The sequence below is a fragment of the Thunnus maccoyii genome, chromosome 20 (assembly GCF_910596095.1).
Source record: "Thunnus maccoyii chromosome 20, fThuMac1.1, whole genome shotgun sequence".
Classification (NCBI taxonomy): Eukaryota; Metazoa; Chordata; class Actinopteri; order Scombriformes; family Scombridae; genus Thunnus; species Thunnus maccoyii.
The window spans coordinates 1,451,441-1,464,784 of record NC_056552.1 but is presented as its reverse complement, the minus strand read 5'-3'; the positions used below and the strand labels follow the sequence as shown (position 1 = coordinate 1,464,784).

Genomic DNA, 13,344 nt, shown 5'->3' with positions numbered 1-13,344 from the left:
GACAGCGTGTTGTTAAATCACCTGTGTTGGTGCCTCCTCCTGGCTGTTGCAGCTTGGCCATGGCCTCCAGCAGGGATTGTTTGGTCTGGTGGGTGTTCAGATGCCACTCGGTCCTTGGGGTGCTGTCATACTGAACCAGACCTGCAGAAAACACACAGAAATGTGTAAAACTGACACACTGACCAAGCTTTTGTTTTGAAATGATAATGAGAATAGCAATGATAATAATGAGTATGAGAATAATAATTTACACTGTATGTTCTTGAACAGATGCATTGGTTTACTACGATTATTATTGTTATTATCTTGTCAGAATCATTAGCTCCAACACACATCACATGTCTCATGCGCACTCATGCCTGAACAAATTTGCATATGCAAAGAAGGACCAAAGGGCTTAAAGGACCATTCCAGCAGTTCAGTCCAGTAGAACTAACAGGCTAACAGGCTAATAACCCCTGAGTCTACTGTCTGACTCTGGTATATGAACGAATCTGGCGAGGCCTGAAGCCCCCGAGTGTCTCTTCGGTATTCTTCGGCATACGGGCAGCAGTTCAGCATGTACAGGAAGTATTGAGGGCAGCGATTATGTATGAGAGCTGATATCAGTATCAGCAACAGCTGAGTCCAGTCAGGTTGAGTCGAGTCTAGTATGAAGATTGATGGTACTGAACGTTCAGCAGTGAGCGCATACACATACAGTAAAAACGTGTCAGACAGTCACCACCTGCACTGTTTAAAGCGAGCTAAATGTTGTCACACAGAAGTCAAGTGAGTTTTTAATACAGTTTAACGTTGTAATTCCTCCATTTTTATCGCTGACATCTAGTCTGGTGACATATAAAAGCAGAGCAGGAAGGAGAAGGTGAGGGCTTTTATTAGTTTACATACTAGTTAATAAACAAAAAGTAGTTAGAAAAGAAGAAGAGACAAGAAAATGTCTTGAGCTCCAACAAGAAGACAATTCCTCTTTCTACAGAATGACTGTAGAAAGTTGATGCTGTGGATGAACCAACATGACAAAGTTGTGCATCCCTCCTAGCTAGAATGTTTTGTTCAGAAATGCGGTGTGCTTCACAGAGTCTGTTCAGTCAGAACATCTGTCCTGCTAACTGATCCAACACGTACCTACACAGAAGGAATGTACAGTATATCTCCACCATGGAAATCAGTGTCTGGATAAAAGATTGTTTTACAAGCTGAATCATAATTACTATGAGTTATAAATGTGTGTTTCAGTAGATGAAGCACTGAATTTTAAGGTAGGTGTATCACCTGAACATTTCATTTTGAACATTTTGAGAATTCTGCAAGTTAATACAAAAGCTAAAATATGTCTGCATGTTTTGGGAAATAACAGACAGTAATGGAGGCTGTATGCAGACAGCACTTATTTAGCTTAAACATGTAAAACCACTGGTATGGTCCTTTTATCCTCACATCAGCCATAACCTTGACTACTCTGGTTATCATGTCCCATTTTACTGCTTTTTTGCTCATTTATAATACGGGACCTGTGTGTGTTTCACAGTGTGCTGTAAATATTTTAGTATTTTTAGTACTTTATACACAAGCAGTAGTAGTAATAGTACCAGGATCAGTAGTGTGAATAGTTGTTGTAGTAAAAATATTACCGATCTGGACTTTGTCAGGGCCGATGTTGAAGTTGCTGACTGTTTGATTTAGAAAGGACTTAATGTTTTCATAATCTTCAGAGCCGATGCTCCCAGATCCGTCGACTAACAGCACGATGTCAGCCTTGGCTGTGCTTTCACACTGAGAACCTGGAGGAAAACAGAGGATTGTGGGATATGAGACACAAGAGACCAAATATTGAAGCAAGACTAAGGCTGTGTCTGAAATCACTCACTATTTACTACAAGTGCAAATTTGTCCAATATTTGGAGCCTCAAATGTTCCACAATGGAACAAAAAAGTAATGTTCATGTTGTGATCACTACTTCCTGCAAACAATCCCACAATGCCATGCATTGCATTTTATTGACACAAAAGTTAGCGGTGTGAGACTCCACAGCAGACAGTGATGATGTAAAAATGACGATTAGTGAATTCCCAAAATCTGTAATTTCTGCTCACTATTGAATAAACTGTGTGTATTAGTGAGTAGTGAATGAGTGAATGAGGGAGGGATTTCGGACACATCCTGAAAGTCTACAGTCATGCTAACAGCACTGTGAGACTGTACACACTGGTGTTTTGAGCTAAATGCTAACATGCTGATGTTTAGCAGGTATTATGTTTACCATGTTAACCATCTTAGTTCAGTATGTCAGCACACTGACATTTGACAATTAACACCAAACAAAAAGTACAGCTGTGTCATTAGTTTTGAGACTATTTGGACATGAACCAAACTTCATCCATTCTCAGCTGCCTATCTAGGTGCTGGTCCTCCTGGGGGATCCAGAGGTGTTCCCAGACCAGATGAGATACATATAATCCCTCCAGCGTGTTCTGCACTGAGGTCTCCTACCAGTTGGACGTGCTTGAACACCTCCAAAGGAGGCGCCTATTCTCTCTTTCTCTCTTTTTACCTGTTGATTGGTGTTTATCTTCAGCCTGGAGTCCTGGAGAGAAAATCAGAAATTTCACATTTAGATCGGAGCAGAGCTGTGAACTGAACAAACACAGAGCTGTTTCTGGACATCTGGAGGCTCTGAAGAGACAGACAGCAAGCTAGACATCTTAAGAAAAGGTGTTTGTTCTGGTCTGAATCAATGGATGAGTTTGTAAACTTTGTTCTGTTTCTTTACACACAGAAAGAAATCTAAGCGAACCAAAAATCATCACTAAAAGCCAGGTGAGAATGTTCTCTCTTCTCATTGGTCAGATATGTCTGGGGCGAGAGTTAGAACGTAAACACAGGAAGAAGGTCCTGAAGAAGCTCTGATCTGCCCAAATACCAAGAAGACAATGTACTTGGTTGTTACATCTGATCACCTGCTAACACTGTGTTAATGTGAATCACTTAAAAACCTCATACATACAGTATATCAAAACTCAAAATTACTCCTGCTTTCTCTTGTAGTGTGAATATCCGAGCTATACTTTTAATGCTGTGTGTCTGTGCGACGGTAGAATACATTTAATTAAGCATGGTCATTCATGTAGCCTGATAAAGAAAGAGAGAACAAATAATGCACACAAAAAGAAAATAACCACCATGTTTCAACCACTGATGGTCTTCCTCAGATAGAGGTGTAGACCTGAACACACCTGTATTTAACAATACCTGATGAAATGTGACATCTTTATCTCCTAACAAGCTTGATTGACCCATCTGATACTCATAACTTTTCTCTAACTAAAACTTTCTTTGTAACATTGGCAGGGGCGTTTGCGGCAGACCCCTTCAATTCCACCAAGAAACTACTTGCACAGGAGCGAAACGGTCACCTGGCATGCTTCAACGAGATGAACTGACTGGTACCTCAAAAACACCTGCAGCGAAGGAGAGAGGGAACAACACCTGGGAGAAGGCAGGGCTTCGATATCTCCACTAGAAATCAGCATCTAGTTTAAAACTATGGAGCAAATCTTGAGGGAGATCCAGGATGTCACTGGGGCTGCTAGACCAAGCTCGGCCCCAGGCCCTAGAGGAGTGCCCTACAAGCTCTACAAGATGTGCCCGAGGCTCCTGCAATGCCTGTGGAGGATCCTCAAGGTGATCTGGAGAAGGTCTAAGGTAGGCTAGCAGTGGGGAGTGCTGTGTCTTTGGGTTCCAAAGGTGGAAAACACAAGCAACCCTGAACAGCTCAAGATGATCTCAGACCTCAGCAGTGAACTTATAATGATACTGATATCTTCCTGATGGTGTAACTCAGAAGAACTCCTACATTAACACCTCAGTTCAGAAAGGGAAGTACTGAAGGTCCCAGGGGGCACTGAGCATACAGGAGTGGTCACTCAGCTGATCAGAGAGGTGTAGGAAGGTCACGGAGACCTGTCTGCTATAAGGCTGGACCTCGCCAAAGCCTATGGCTCTATACTACACAAACTGGTGGAAACATGGACTTCCAGTACAGCTTTGAGCTGAGCTGACACAAGGGGAGTAGATGATCAGTGTGTTATTAATATGTATCACAGTTTGATTATGATGGACTCTTTCTTTACCTAAGCCGCTGTTGGTACTGTTACAGAGGTTGATGGTGAGGTTGTTGATGATGTTCAGGAGGGATGAGAAGTCACTGAGCATGTACATGTGGTTTTTAATAGGATCTGAGGCGATGACCCTCAGCTGAGCCTCGTTTGCATTCCCTACACCTGAAAGAAAAAATACTGTTAAAATTGTACCTTAAAAAATGATTCTGTTCTTGGGTGCTTGAATGCATGAACACATATTTTTATTATTTGTGACAGTGGAAAATACAAAATATAAGGAAGATTTTAAAGTGCATGTTCCAAATATCCCCCCCGAAAATGTGCTAAGATATAAAATACCAGTCAAATGTTTGGACACACCTTCCCACTCACTTGAATGAGAAAGTGTGACCAAACCTTTGACTGGTGCTGTAGAGGAATCAGCAAATAAGTTCAGATCAAACCACCTTCTTGGGTGCTGGAATGCAGGAAAATATATTTTTATTATCTTTGACAAAGGAAAATGCTAAATATACGGTAGTTTTTAAAGCGTATGTTGCAGTTTTTGACCGTACATAAAATGTATAACATGTAAATGTGATAGTTGGTAATAACGTGTTAAAGTTTGGAATACAACATCAGTCAGTAATGGACCTGGCTCAATGTAACGTCAAATAAATTTTCATTCAGTATTTTCCCTGCATCCTGTGGACTTGTGAGTATATTTGGTTTCCACAAGAAAAGTGGATTTAATTCAGTGGAATGCAAGTCAAAACTCAGATACATCACAGATTAAGTGGCCTGAAACTTGGAACACAGTAAAATGGCCACTATACCAATAGCGTAGACATCAATGCCGGCGTCTTTCAGGTGCTGCGAGGCGAGGGATACATCGTCGCTGGACTGTCCATCAGTAATCAGGATAGCAATTTTGTGGGAGTCTGCACGCATTCCCACATTGGGTTTAAAGTTGTTATGGAGGATGTGTTTCAGAGCTTCTCCTGTATGACAGTAATAAAGAGGATTTAAAAGGTGCAGAGTTGAAAAGCTGACTGTTGCAAAGACTGTTAAGTGACTGACAGTTGGAGCACTTCCACAACCTTGTTAAAAATATCTGTTTCTTTGATAAAAAGTCAAATCTAGAAGTGTGTAGACATAAAAACTGAGAGAGAAAGTTAACTACGACTCCCAAGGTGCATTTCAGTCGGAAAAATCCAATCACAGAGCTTTAAATTCTATTGTGAGATGCTCAAATCATGATGATTTTGAATGTTGGTATTGTATTATTATAATTATTATAATCACTATCACTATAACAGCAGCAGCAACCTTTGATTCATAATATTATAGCATGATACTATATAATAATGTAATATCTCAATATTAATAATCATAATAATATTACAATTATTATGATCATATTACAATTATAATTAGTATTGCAATCAGACAGCGTGTTGTTAAATCACCTGTGTTGGTGCCTCCTCCTGGCTGTTGCAGCTTGGCCATGGCCTCCAGCAGGGATTGTTTGGTCTGGTGGGTGTTCAGATGCCACTCGGTCCTTGGGGTGCTGTCATACTGAACCAGACCTGCAGAAAACACACAGAAATGTATAAAACTGACACACTGACCAAGCTTTTGTTTTGAAATGATAATGAGAATAGCAATGATAATAATGAGTATGAGAATAATAATTTACACTGTATGTTCTTGAACAGATGCATTGGTTTACTACGATTATTATTGTTATTATCTTGTCAGAATCATTAGCTCCAACACACATCACATGTCTCATGCGCACTCATGCCTGAACAAATTTGCATATGCAAAGAAGGACCAAAGGGCTTAAAGGACCATTCCAGCAGTTCAGTCCAGTAGAACTAACAGGCTAACAGGCTAATAACCCCTGAGTCTACTGTTTGACTCTGGTACATGAACGAATCTGGCGAGGCCTGAAGCCCCCGAGTGTCTCTTCGGTATTCTTCGGCATACGGGCAGCAGTTCAGCATGTACAGGAAGTATTGAGGGCAGCGATTATGTATGAGAGCTGATATCAGTATCAGCAACAGCTGAGTCCAGTCAGGTTGAGTCGAGTCTAGTATGAAGATTGATGGTACTGAACGTTCAGCAGTGAGCGCATACACCTACAGTAAAAACGTGTCAGACAGTCACCACCTGCACTGTTTAAAGCGAGCTAAATGTTGTCACACAGAAGTCAAGTGAGTTTTTAATACAGTTTAACGTTGTAATTCCTCCATTTTTATCGCTGACATCTAGTCTGGTGACATATAAAAGCAGAGCAGGAAGGAGAAGGTGAGGGCTTTTATTAGTTTACATACTAGTTAATAAACAAAAAGTAGTTAGAAAAGAAGAAGAGACAAGAAAATGTCTTGAGCTCCAACAAGAAGACAATTCCTCTTTCTACAGAATGACTGTAGAAAGTTGATGCTGTGGATGAACCAACATGACAAAGTTGTGCATCCCTCCTAGCTAGAATGTTTTGTTCAGAAATGCGGTGTGCTTCACAGAGTCTGTTCAGTCAGAACATCTGTCCTGCTAACTGATCCAACACGTACCTACACAGAAGGAATGTACAGTATATCTCCACCATGGAAATCAGTGTCTGGATAAAAGATTGTTTTACAAGCTGAATCATAATTACTATGAGTTATAAATGTGTGTTTCAGTAGATGAAGCACTGAATTTTAAGGTAGGTGTATCACCTGAACATTTCATTTTGAACATTTTGAGAATTCTGCAAGTTAATACAAAAGCTAAAATATGTCTGCATGTTTTGGGAAATAACAGACAGTAATGGAGGCTGTATGCAGACAGCACTTATTTAGCTTAAACATGTAAAACCACTGGTATGGTCCTTTTATCCTCACATCAGCCATAACCTTGACTACTCTGGTTATCATGTCCCATTTTACTGCTTTTTTGCTCATTTATAATACGGGACCTGTGTGTGTTTCACAGTGTGCTGTAAATATTTTAGTATTTTTAGTACTTTATACACAAGCAGTAGTAGTAATAGTACCAGGATCAGTAGTGTGAATAGTTGTTGTAGTAAAAATATTACCGATCTGGACTTTGTCAGGGCCGATGTTGAAGTTGCTGACTGTTTGATTTAGAAAGGACTTAATGTTTTCATAATCTTCAGAGCCGATGCTCCCAGATCCGTCGACTAACAGCACGATGTCAGCCTTGGCTGTGCTTTCACACTGAGAACCTGGAGGAAAACAGAGGATTGTGGGATATGAGACACAAGAGACCAAATATTGAAGCAAGACTAAGGCTGTGTCTGAAATCACTCACTATTTACTACAAGTGCAAATTTGTCCAATATTTGGAGCCTCAAATGTTCCACAATGGAACAAAAAAGTAATGTTCATGTTGTGATCACTACTTCCTGCAAACAATCCCACAATGCCATGCATTGCATTTTATTGACACAAAAGTTAGCGGTGTGAGACTCCACAGCAGACAGTGATGATGTAAAAATGACGATTAGTGAATTCCCAAAATCTGTAATTTCTGCTCACTATTGAATAAACTGTGTGTATTAGTGAGTAGTGAATGAGTGAATGAGGGAGGGATTTCGGACACATCCTGAAAGTCTACAGTCATGCTAACAGCACTGTGAGACTGTACACACTGGTGTTTTGAGCTAAATGCTAACATGCTGATGTTTAGCAGGTATTATGTTTACCATGTTAACCATCTTAGTTCAGTATGTCAGCACACTGACATTTGACAATTAACACCAAACAAAAAGTACAGCTGTGTCATTAGTTTTGAGACTATTTGGACATGAACCAAACTTCATCCATTCTCAGCTGCCTATCTAGGTGCTGGTCCTCCTGGGGGATCCAGAGGTGTTCCCAGACCAGATGAGATACATATAATCCCTCCAGCGTGTTCTGCACTGAGGTCTCCTACCAGTTGGACGTGCTTGAACACCTCCAAAGGAGGCGCCTATTCTCTCTTTCTCTCTTTTTACCTGTTGATTGGTGTTTATCTTCAGCCTGGAGTCCTGGAGAGAAAATCAGAAATTTCACATTTAGATCGGAGCAGAGCTGTGAACTGAACAAACACAGAGCTGTTTCTGGACATCTGGAGGCTCTGAAGAGACAGACAGCAAGCTAGACATCTTAAGAAAAGGTGTTTGTTCTGGTCTGAATCAATGGATGAGTTTGTAAACTTTGTTCTGTTTCTTTACACACAGAAAGAAATCTAAGCGAACCAAAAATCATCACTAAAAGCCAGGTGAGAATGTTCTCTCTTCTCATTGGTCAGATATGTCTGGGGCGAGAGTTAGAACGTAAACACAGGAAGAAGGTCCTGAAGAAGCTCTGATCTGCCCAAATACCAAGAAGACAATGTACTTGGTTGTTACATCTGATCACCTGCTAACACTGTGTTAATGTGAATCACTTAAAAACCTCATACATACAGTATATCAAAACTCAAAATTACTCCTGCTTTCTCTTGTAGTGTGAATATCCGAGCTATACTTTTAATGCTGTGTGTCTGTGCGACGGTAGAATACATTTAATTAAGCATGGTCATTCATGTAGCCTGATAAAGAAAGAGAGAACAAATAATGCACACAAAAAGAAAATAACCACCATGTTTCAACCACTGATGGTCTTCCTCAGATAGAGGTGTAGACCTGAACACACCTGTATTTAACAATACCTGATGAAATGTGACATCTTTATCTCCTAACAAGCTTGATTGACCCATCTGATACTCATAACTTTTCTCTAACTAAAACTTTCTTTGTAACATTGGCAGGGGCGTTTGCGGCAGACCCCTTCAATTCCACCAAGAAACTACTTGCACAGGAGCGAAACGGTCACCTGGCATGCTTCAACGAGATGAACTGACTGGTACCTCAAAAACACCTGCAGCGAAGGAGAGAGGGAACAACACCTGGGAGAAGGCAGGGCTTCGATATCTCCACTAGAAATCAGCATCTAGTTTAAAACTATGGAGCAAATCTTGAGGGAGATCCAGGATGTCACTGGGGCTGCTAGACCAAGCTCGGCCCCAGGCCCTAGAGGAGTGCCCTACAAGCTCTACAAGATGTGCCCGAGGCTCCTGCAATGCCTGTGGAGGATCCTCAAGGTGATCTGGAGAAGGTCTAAGGTAGGCTAGCAGTGGGGAGTGCTGTGTCTTTGGGTTCCAAAGGTGGAAAACACAAGCAACCCTGAACAGCTCAAGATGATCTCAGACCTCAGCAGTGAACTTATAATGATACTGATATCTTCCTGATGGTGTAACTCAGAAGAACTCCTACATTAACACCTCAGTTCAGAAAGGGAAGTACTGAAGGTCCCAGGGGGCACTGAGCATACAGGAGTGGTCACTCAGCTGATCAGAGAGGTGTAGGAAGGTCACGGAGACCTGTCTGCTATAAGGCTGGACCTCGCCAAAGCCTATGGCTCTATACTACACAAACTGGTGGAAACATGGACTTCCAGTACAGCTTTGAGCTGAGCTGACACAAGGGGAGTAGATGATCAGTGTGTTATTAATATGTATCACAGTTTGATTATGATGGACTCTTTCTTTACCTAAGCCGCTGTTGGTACTGTTACAGAGGTTGATGGTGAGGTTGTTGATGATGTTCAGGAGGGATGAGAAGTCACTGAGCATGTACATGTGGTTTTTAATAGGATCTGAGGCGATGACCCTCAGCTGAGCCTCGTTTGCATTCCCTACACCTGAAAGAAAAAATACTGTTAAAATTGTACCTTAAAAAATGATTCTGTTCTTGGGTGCTTGAATGCATGAACACATATTTTTATTATTTGTGACAGTGGAAAATACAAAATATAAGGAAGATTTTAAAGTGCATGTTCCAAATATCCCCCCCGAAAATGTGCTAAGATATAAAATACCAGTCAAATGTTTGGACACACCTTCCCACTCACTTGAATGAGAAAGTGTGACCAAACCTTTGACTGGTGCTGTAGAGGAATCAGCAAATAAGTTCAGATCAAACCACCTTCTTGGGTGCTGGAATGCAGGAAAATATATTTTTATTATCTTTGACAAAGGAAAATGCTAAATATACGGTAGTTTTTAAAGCGTATGTTGCAGTTTTTGACCGTACATAAAATGTATAACATGTAAATGTGATAGTTGGTAATAACGTGTTAAAGTTTGGAATACAACATCAGTCAGTAATGGACCTGGCTCAATGTAACGTCAAATAAATTTTCATTCAGTATTTTCCCTGCATCCTGTGGACTTGTGAGTATATTTGGTTTCCACAAGAAAAGTGGATTTAATTCAGTGGAATGCAAGTCAAAACTCAGATACATCACAGATTAAGTGGCCTGAAACTTGGAACACAGTAAAATGGCCACTATACCAATAGCGTAGACATCAATGCCGGCGTCTTTCAGGTGCTGCGAGGCGAGGGATACATCGTCGCTGGACTGTCCATCAGTAATCAGGATAGCAATTTTGTGGGAGTCTGCACGCATTCCCACATTGGGTTTAAAGTTGTTATGGAGGATGTGTTTCAGAGCTTCTCCTGTATGACAGTAATAAAGAGGATTTAAAAGGTGCAGAGTTGAAAAGCTGACTGTTGCAAAGACTGTTAAGTGACTGACAGTTGGAGCACTTCCACAACCTTGTTAAAAATATCTGTTTCTTTGATAAAAAGTCAAATCTAGAAGTGTGTAGACATAAAAACTGAGAGAGAAAGTTAACTACGACTCCCAAGGTGCATTTCAGTCGGAAAAATCTAATCACAGAGCTTTAAATTCTATTGTGAGATGCTCAAATCATGATGATTTTGAATGTTGGTATTGTATTATTATAATTATTATAATCACTATCACTATAACAGCAGCAGCAACCTTTGATTCATAATATTATAGCATGATACTATATAATAATGTAATATCTCAATATTAATAATCATAATAATATTACAATTATTATGATCATATTACAATTATAATTAGTATTGCAATCAGACAGCGTGTTGTTAAATCACCTGTGTTGGTGCCTCCTCCTGGCTGTTGCAGCTTGGCCATGGCCTCCAGCAGGGATTGTTTGGTCTGGTGGGTGTTCAGATGCCACTCGGTCCTTGGGGTGCTGTCATACTGAACCAGACCTGCAGAAAACACACAGAAATGTGTAAAACTGACACACTGACCAAGCTTTTGTTTTGAAATGATAATGAGAATAGCAATGATAATAATGAGTATGAGAATAATAATTTACACTGTATGTTCTTGAACAGATGCATTGGTTTACTACGATTATTATTGTTATTATCTTGTCAGAATCATTAGCTCCAACACACATCACATGTCTCATGCGCACTCATGCCTGAACAAATTTGCATATGCAAAGAAGGACCAAAGGGCTTAAAGGACCATTCCAGCAGTTCAGTCCAGTAGAACTAACAGGCTAACAGGCTAATAACCCCTGAGTCTACTGTTTGACTCTGGTATATGAACGAATCTGGCGAGGCCTGAAGCCCCCGAGTGTCTCTTCGGTATTCTTCGGCATACGGGCAGCAGTTCAGCATGTACAGGAAGTATTGAGGGCAGCGATTATGTATGAGAGCTGATATCAGTATCAGCAACAGCTGAGTCCAGTCAGGTTGAGTCGAGTCTAGTATGAAGATTGATGGTACTGAACGTTCAGCAGTGAGCGCATACACATACAGTAAAAACGTGTCAGACAGTCACCACCTGCACTGTTTAAAGCGAGCTAAATGTTGTCACACAGAAGTCAAGTGAGTTTTTAATACAGTTTAACGTTGTAATTCCTCCATTTTTATCGCTGACATCTAGTCTGGTGACATATAAAAGCAGAGCAGGAAGGAGAAGGTGAGGGCTTTTATTAGTTTACATACTAGTTAATAAACAAAAAGTAGTTAGAAAAGAAGAAGAGACAAGAAAATGTCTTGAGCTCCAACAAGAAGACAATTCCTCTTTCTACAGAATGACTGTAGAAAGTTGATGCTGTGGATGAACCAACATGACAAAGTTGTGCATCCCTCCTAGCTAGAATGTTTTGTTCAGAAATGCGGTGTGCTTCACAGAGTCTGTTCAGTCAGAACATCTGTCCTGCTAACTGATCCAACACGGACCTACACAGAAGGAATGTACAGTATATCTCCACCATGGAAATCAGTGTCTGGATAAAAGATTGTTTTACAAGCTGAATCATAATTACTATGAGTTATAAATGTGTGTTTCAGTAGATGAAGCACTGAATTTTAAGGTAGGTGTATCACCTGAACATTTCATTTTGAACATTTTGAGAATTCTGCAAGTTAATACAAAAGCTAAAATATGTCTGCATGTTTTGGGAAATAACAGACAGTAATGGAGGCTGTATGCAGACAGCACTTATTTAGCTTAAACATGTAAAACCACTGGTATGGTCCTTTTATCCTCACATCAGCCATAACCTTGACTACTCTGGTTATCATGTCCCATTTTACTGCTTTTTTGCTCATTTATAATACGGGACCTGTGTGTGTTTCACAGTGTGCTGTAAATATTTTAGTATTTTTAGTACTTTATACACAAGCAGTAGTAGTAATAGTACCAGGATCAGTAGTGTGAATAGTTGTTGTAGTAAAAATATTACCGATCTGGACTTTGTCAGGGCCGATGTTGAAGTTGCTGACTGTTTGATTTAGAAAGGACTTAATGTTTTCATAATCTTCAGAGCCGATGCTCCCAGATCCGTCGACTAACAGCACGATGTCAGCCTTGGCTGTGCTTTCACACTGAGAACCTGGAGGAAAACAGAGGATTGTGGGATATGAGACACAAGAGACCAAATATTGAAGCAAGACTAAGGCTGTGTCTGAAATCACTCACTATTTACTACAAGTGCAAATTTGTCCAATATTTGGAGCCTCAAATGTTCCACAATGGAACAAAAAAGTAATGTTCATGTTGTGATCACTACTTCCTGCAAACAATCCCACAATGCCATGCATTGCATTTTATTGACACAAAAGTTAGCGTTGTGAGACTCCACAGCAGACAGTGATGATGTAAAAATGACGATTAGTGAATTCCCAAAATCTGTAATTTCTGCTCACTATTGAATAAACTGTGTGTATTAGTGAGTAGTGAATGAGTGAATGAGGGAGGGATTTCGGACACATCCTGAAAGTCTACAGTCATGCTAACAGCACTGTGAGACTGTACACACTGGTGTTTTGAGCTAAATGCTAACATGCTGATGTTT

The 13,344-nt window shown here is 40.3% G+C and overlaps 1 protein-coding gene across 1 annotated transcript in view; it reads right to left on the bottom strand.

Moving 5' to 3' along the window:
• LOC121887324 (collagen alpha-1(XII) chain-like) overlaps nt 1–13,344 on the bottom strand; it is an 83,525-nt gene that overhangs the window by 56,676 nt on the left and 13,505 nt on the right. Inside the window, exons 9-20 of the mRNA XM_042398056.1 lie at nt 12,733–12,882; nt 11,120–11,239; nt 10,487–10,651; nt 9,684–9,833; nt 8,105–8,137; nt 7,184–7,333; nt 5,571–5,690; nt 4,938–5,102; nt 4,135–4,284; nt 2,556–2,588; nt 1,635–1,784; nt 22–141 (exon numbers count right to left, since the gene is read on the bottom strand). Of these exons, the coding sequence (XP_042253990.1) occupies nt 22–141; nt 1,635–1,784; nt 2,556–2,588; nt 4,135–4,284; nt 4,938–5,102; nt 5,571–5,690; nt 7,184–7,333; nt 8,105–8,137; nt 9,684–9,833; nt 10,487–10,651; nt 11,120–11,239; nt 12,733–12,882 (1,506 nt within the window). The remainder of the gene's footprint in view (nt 1–21; nt 142–1,634; nt 1,785–2,555; nt 2,589–4,134; nt 4,285–4,937; nt 5,103–5,570; nt 5,691–7,183; nt 7,334–8,104; nt 8,138–9,683; nt 9,834–10,486; nt 10,652–11,119; nt 11,240–12,732; nt 12,883–13,344) is intronic.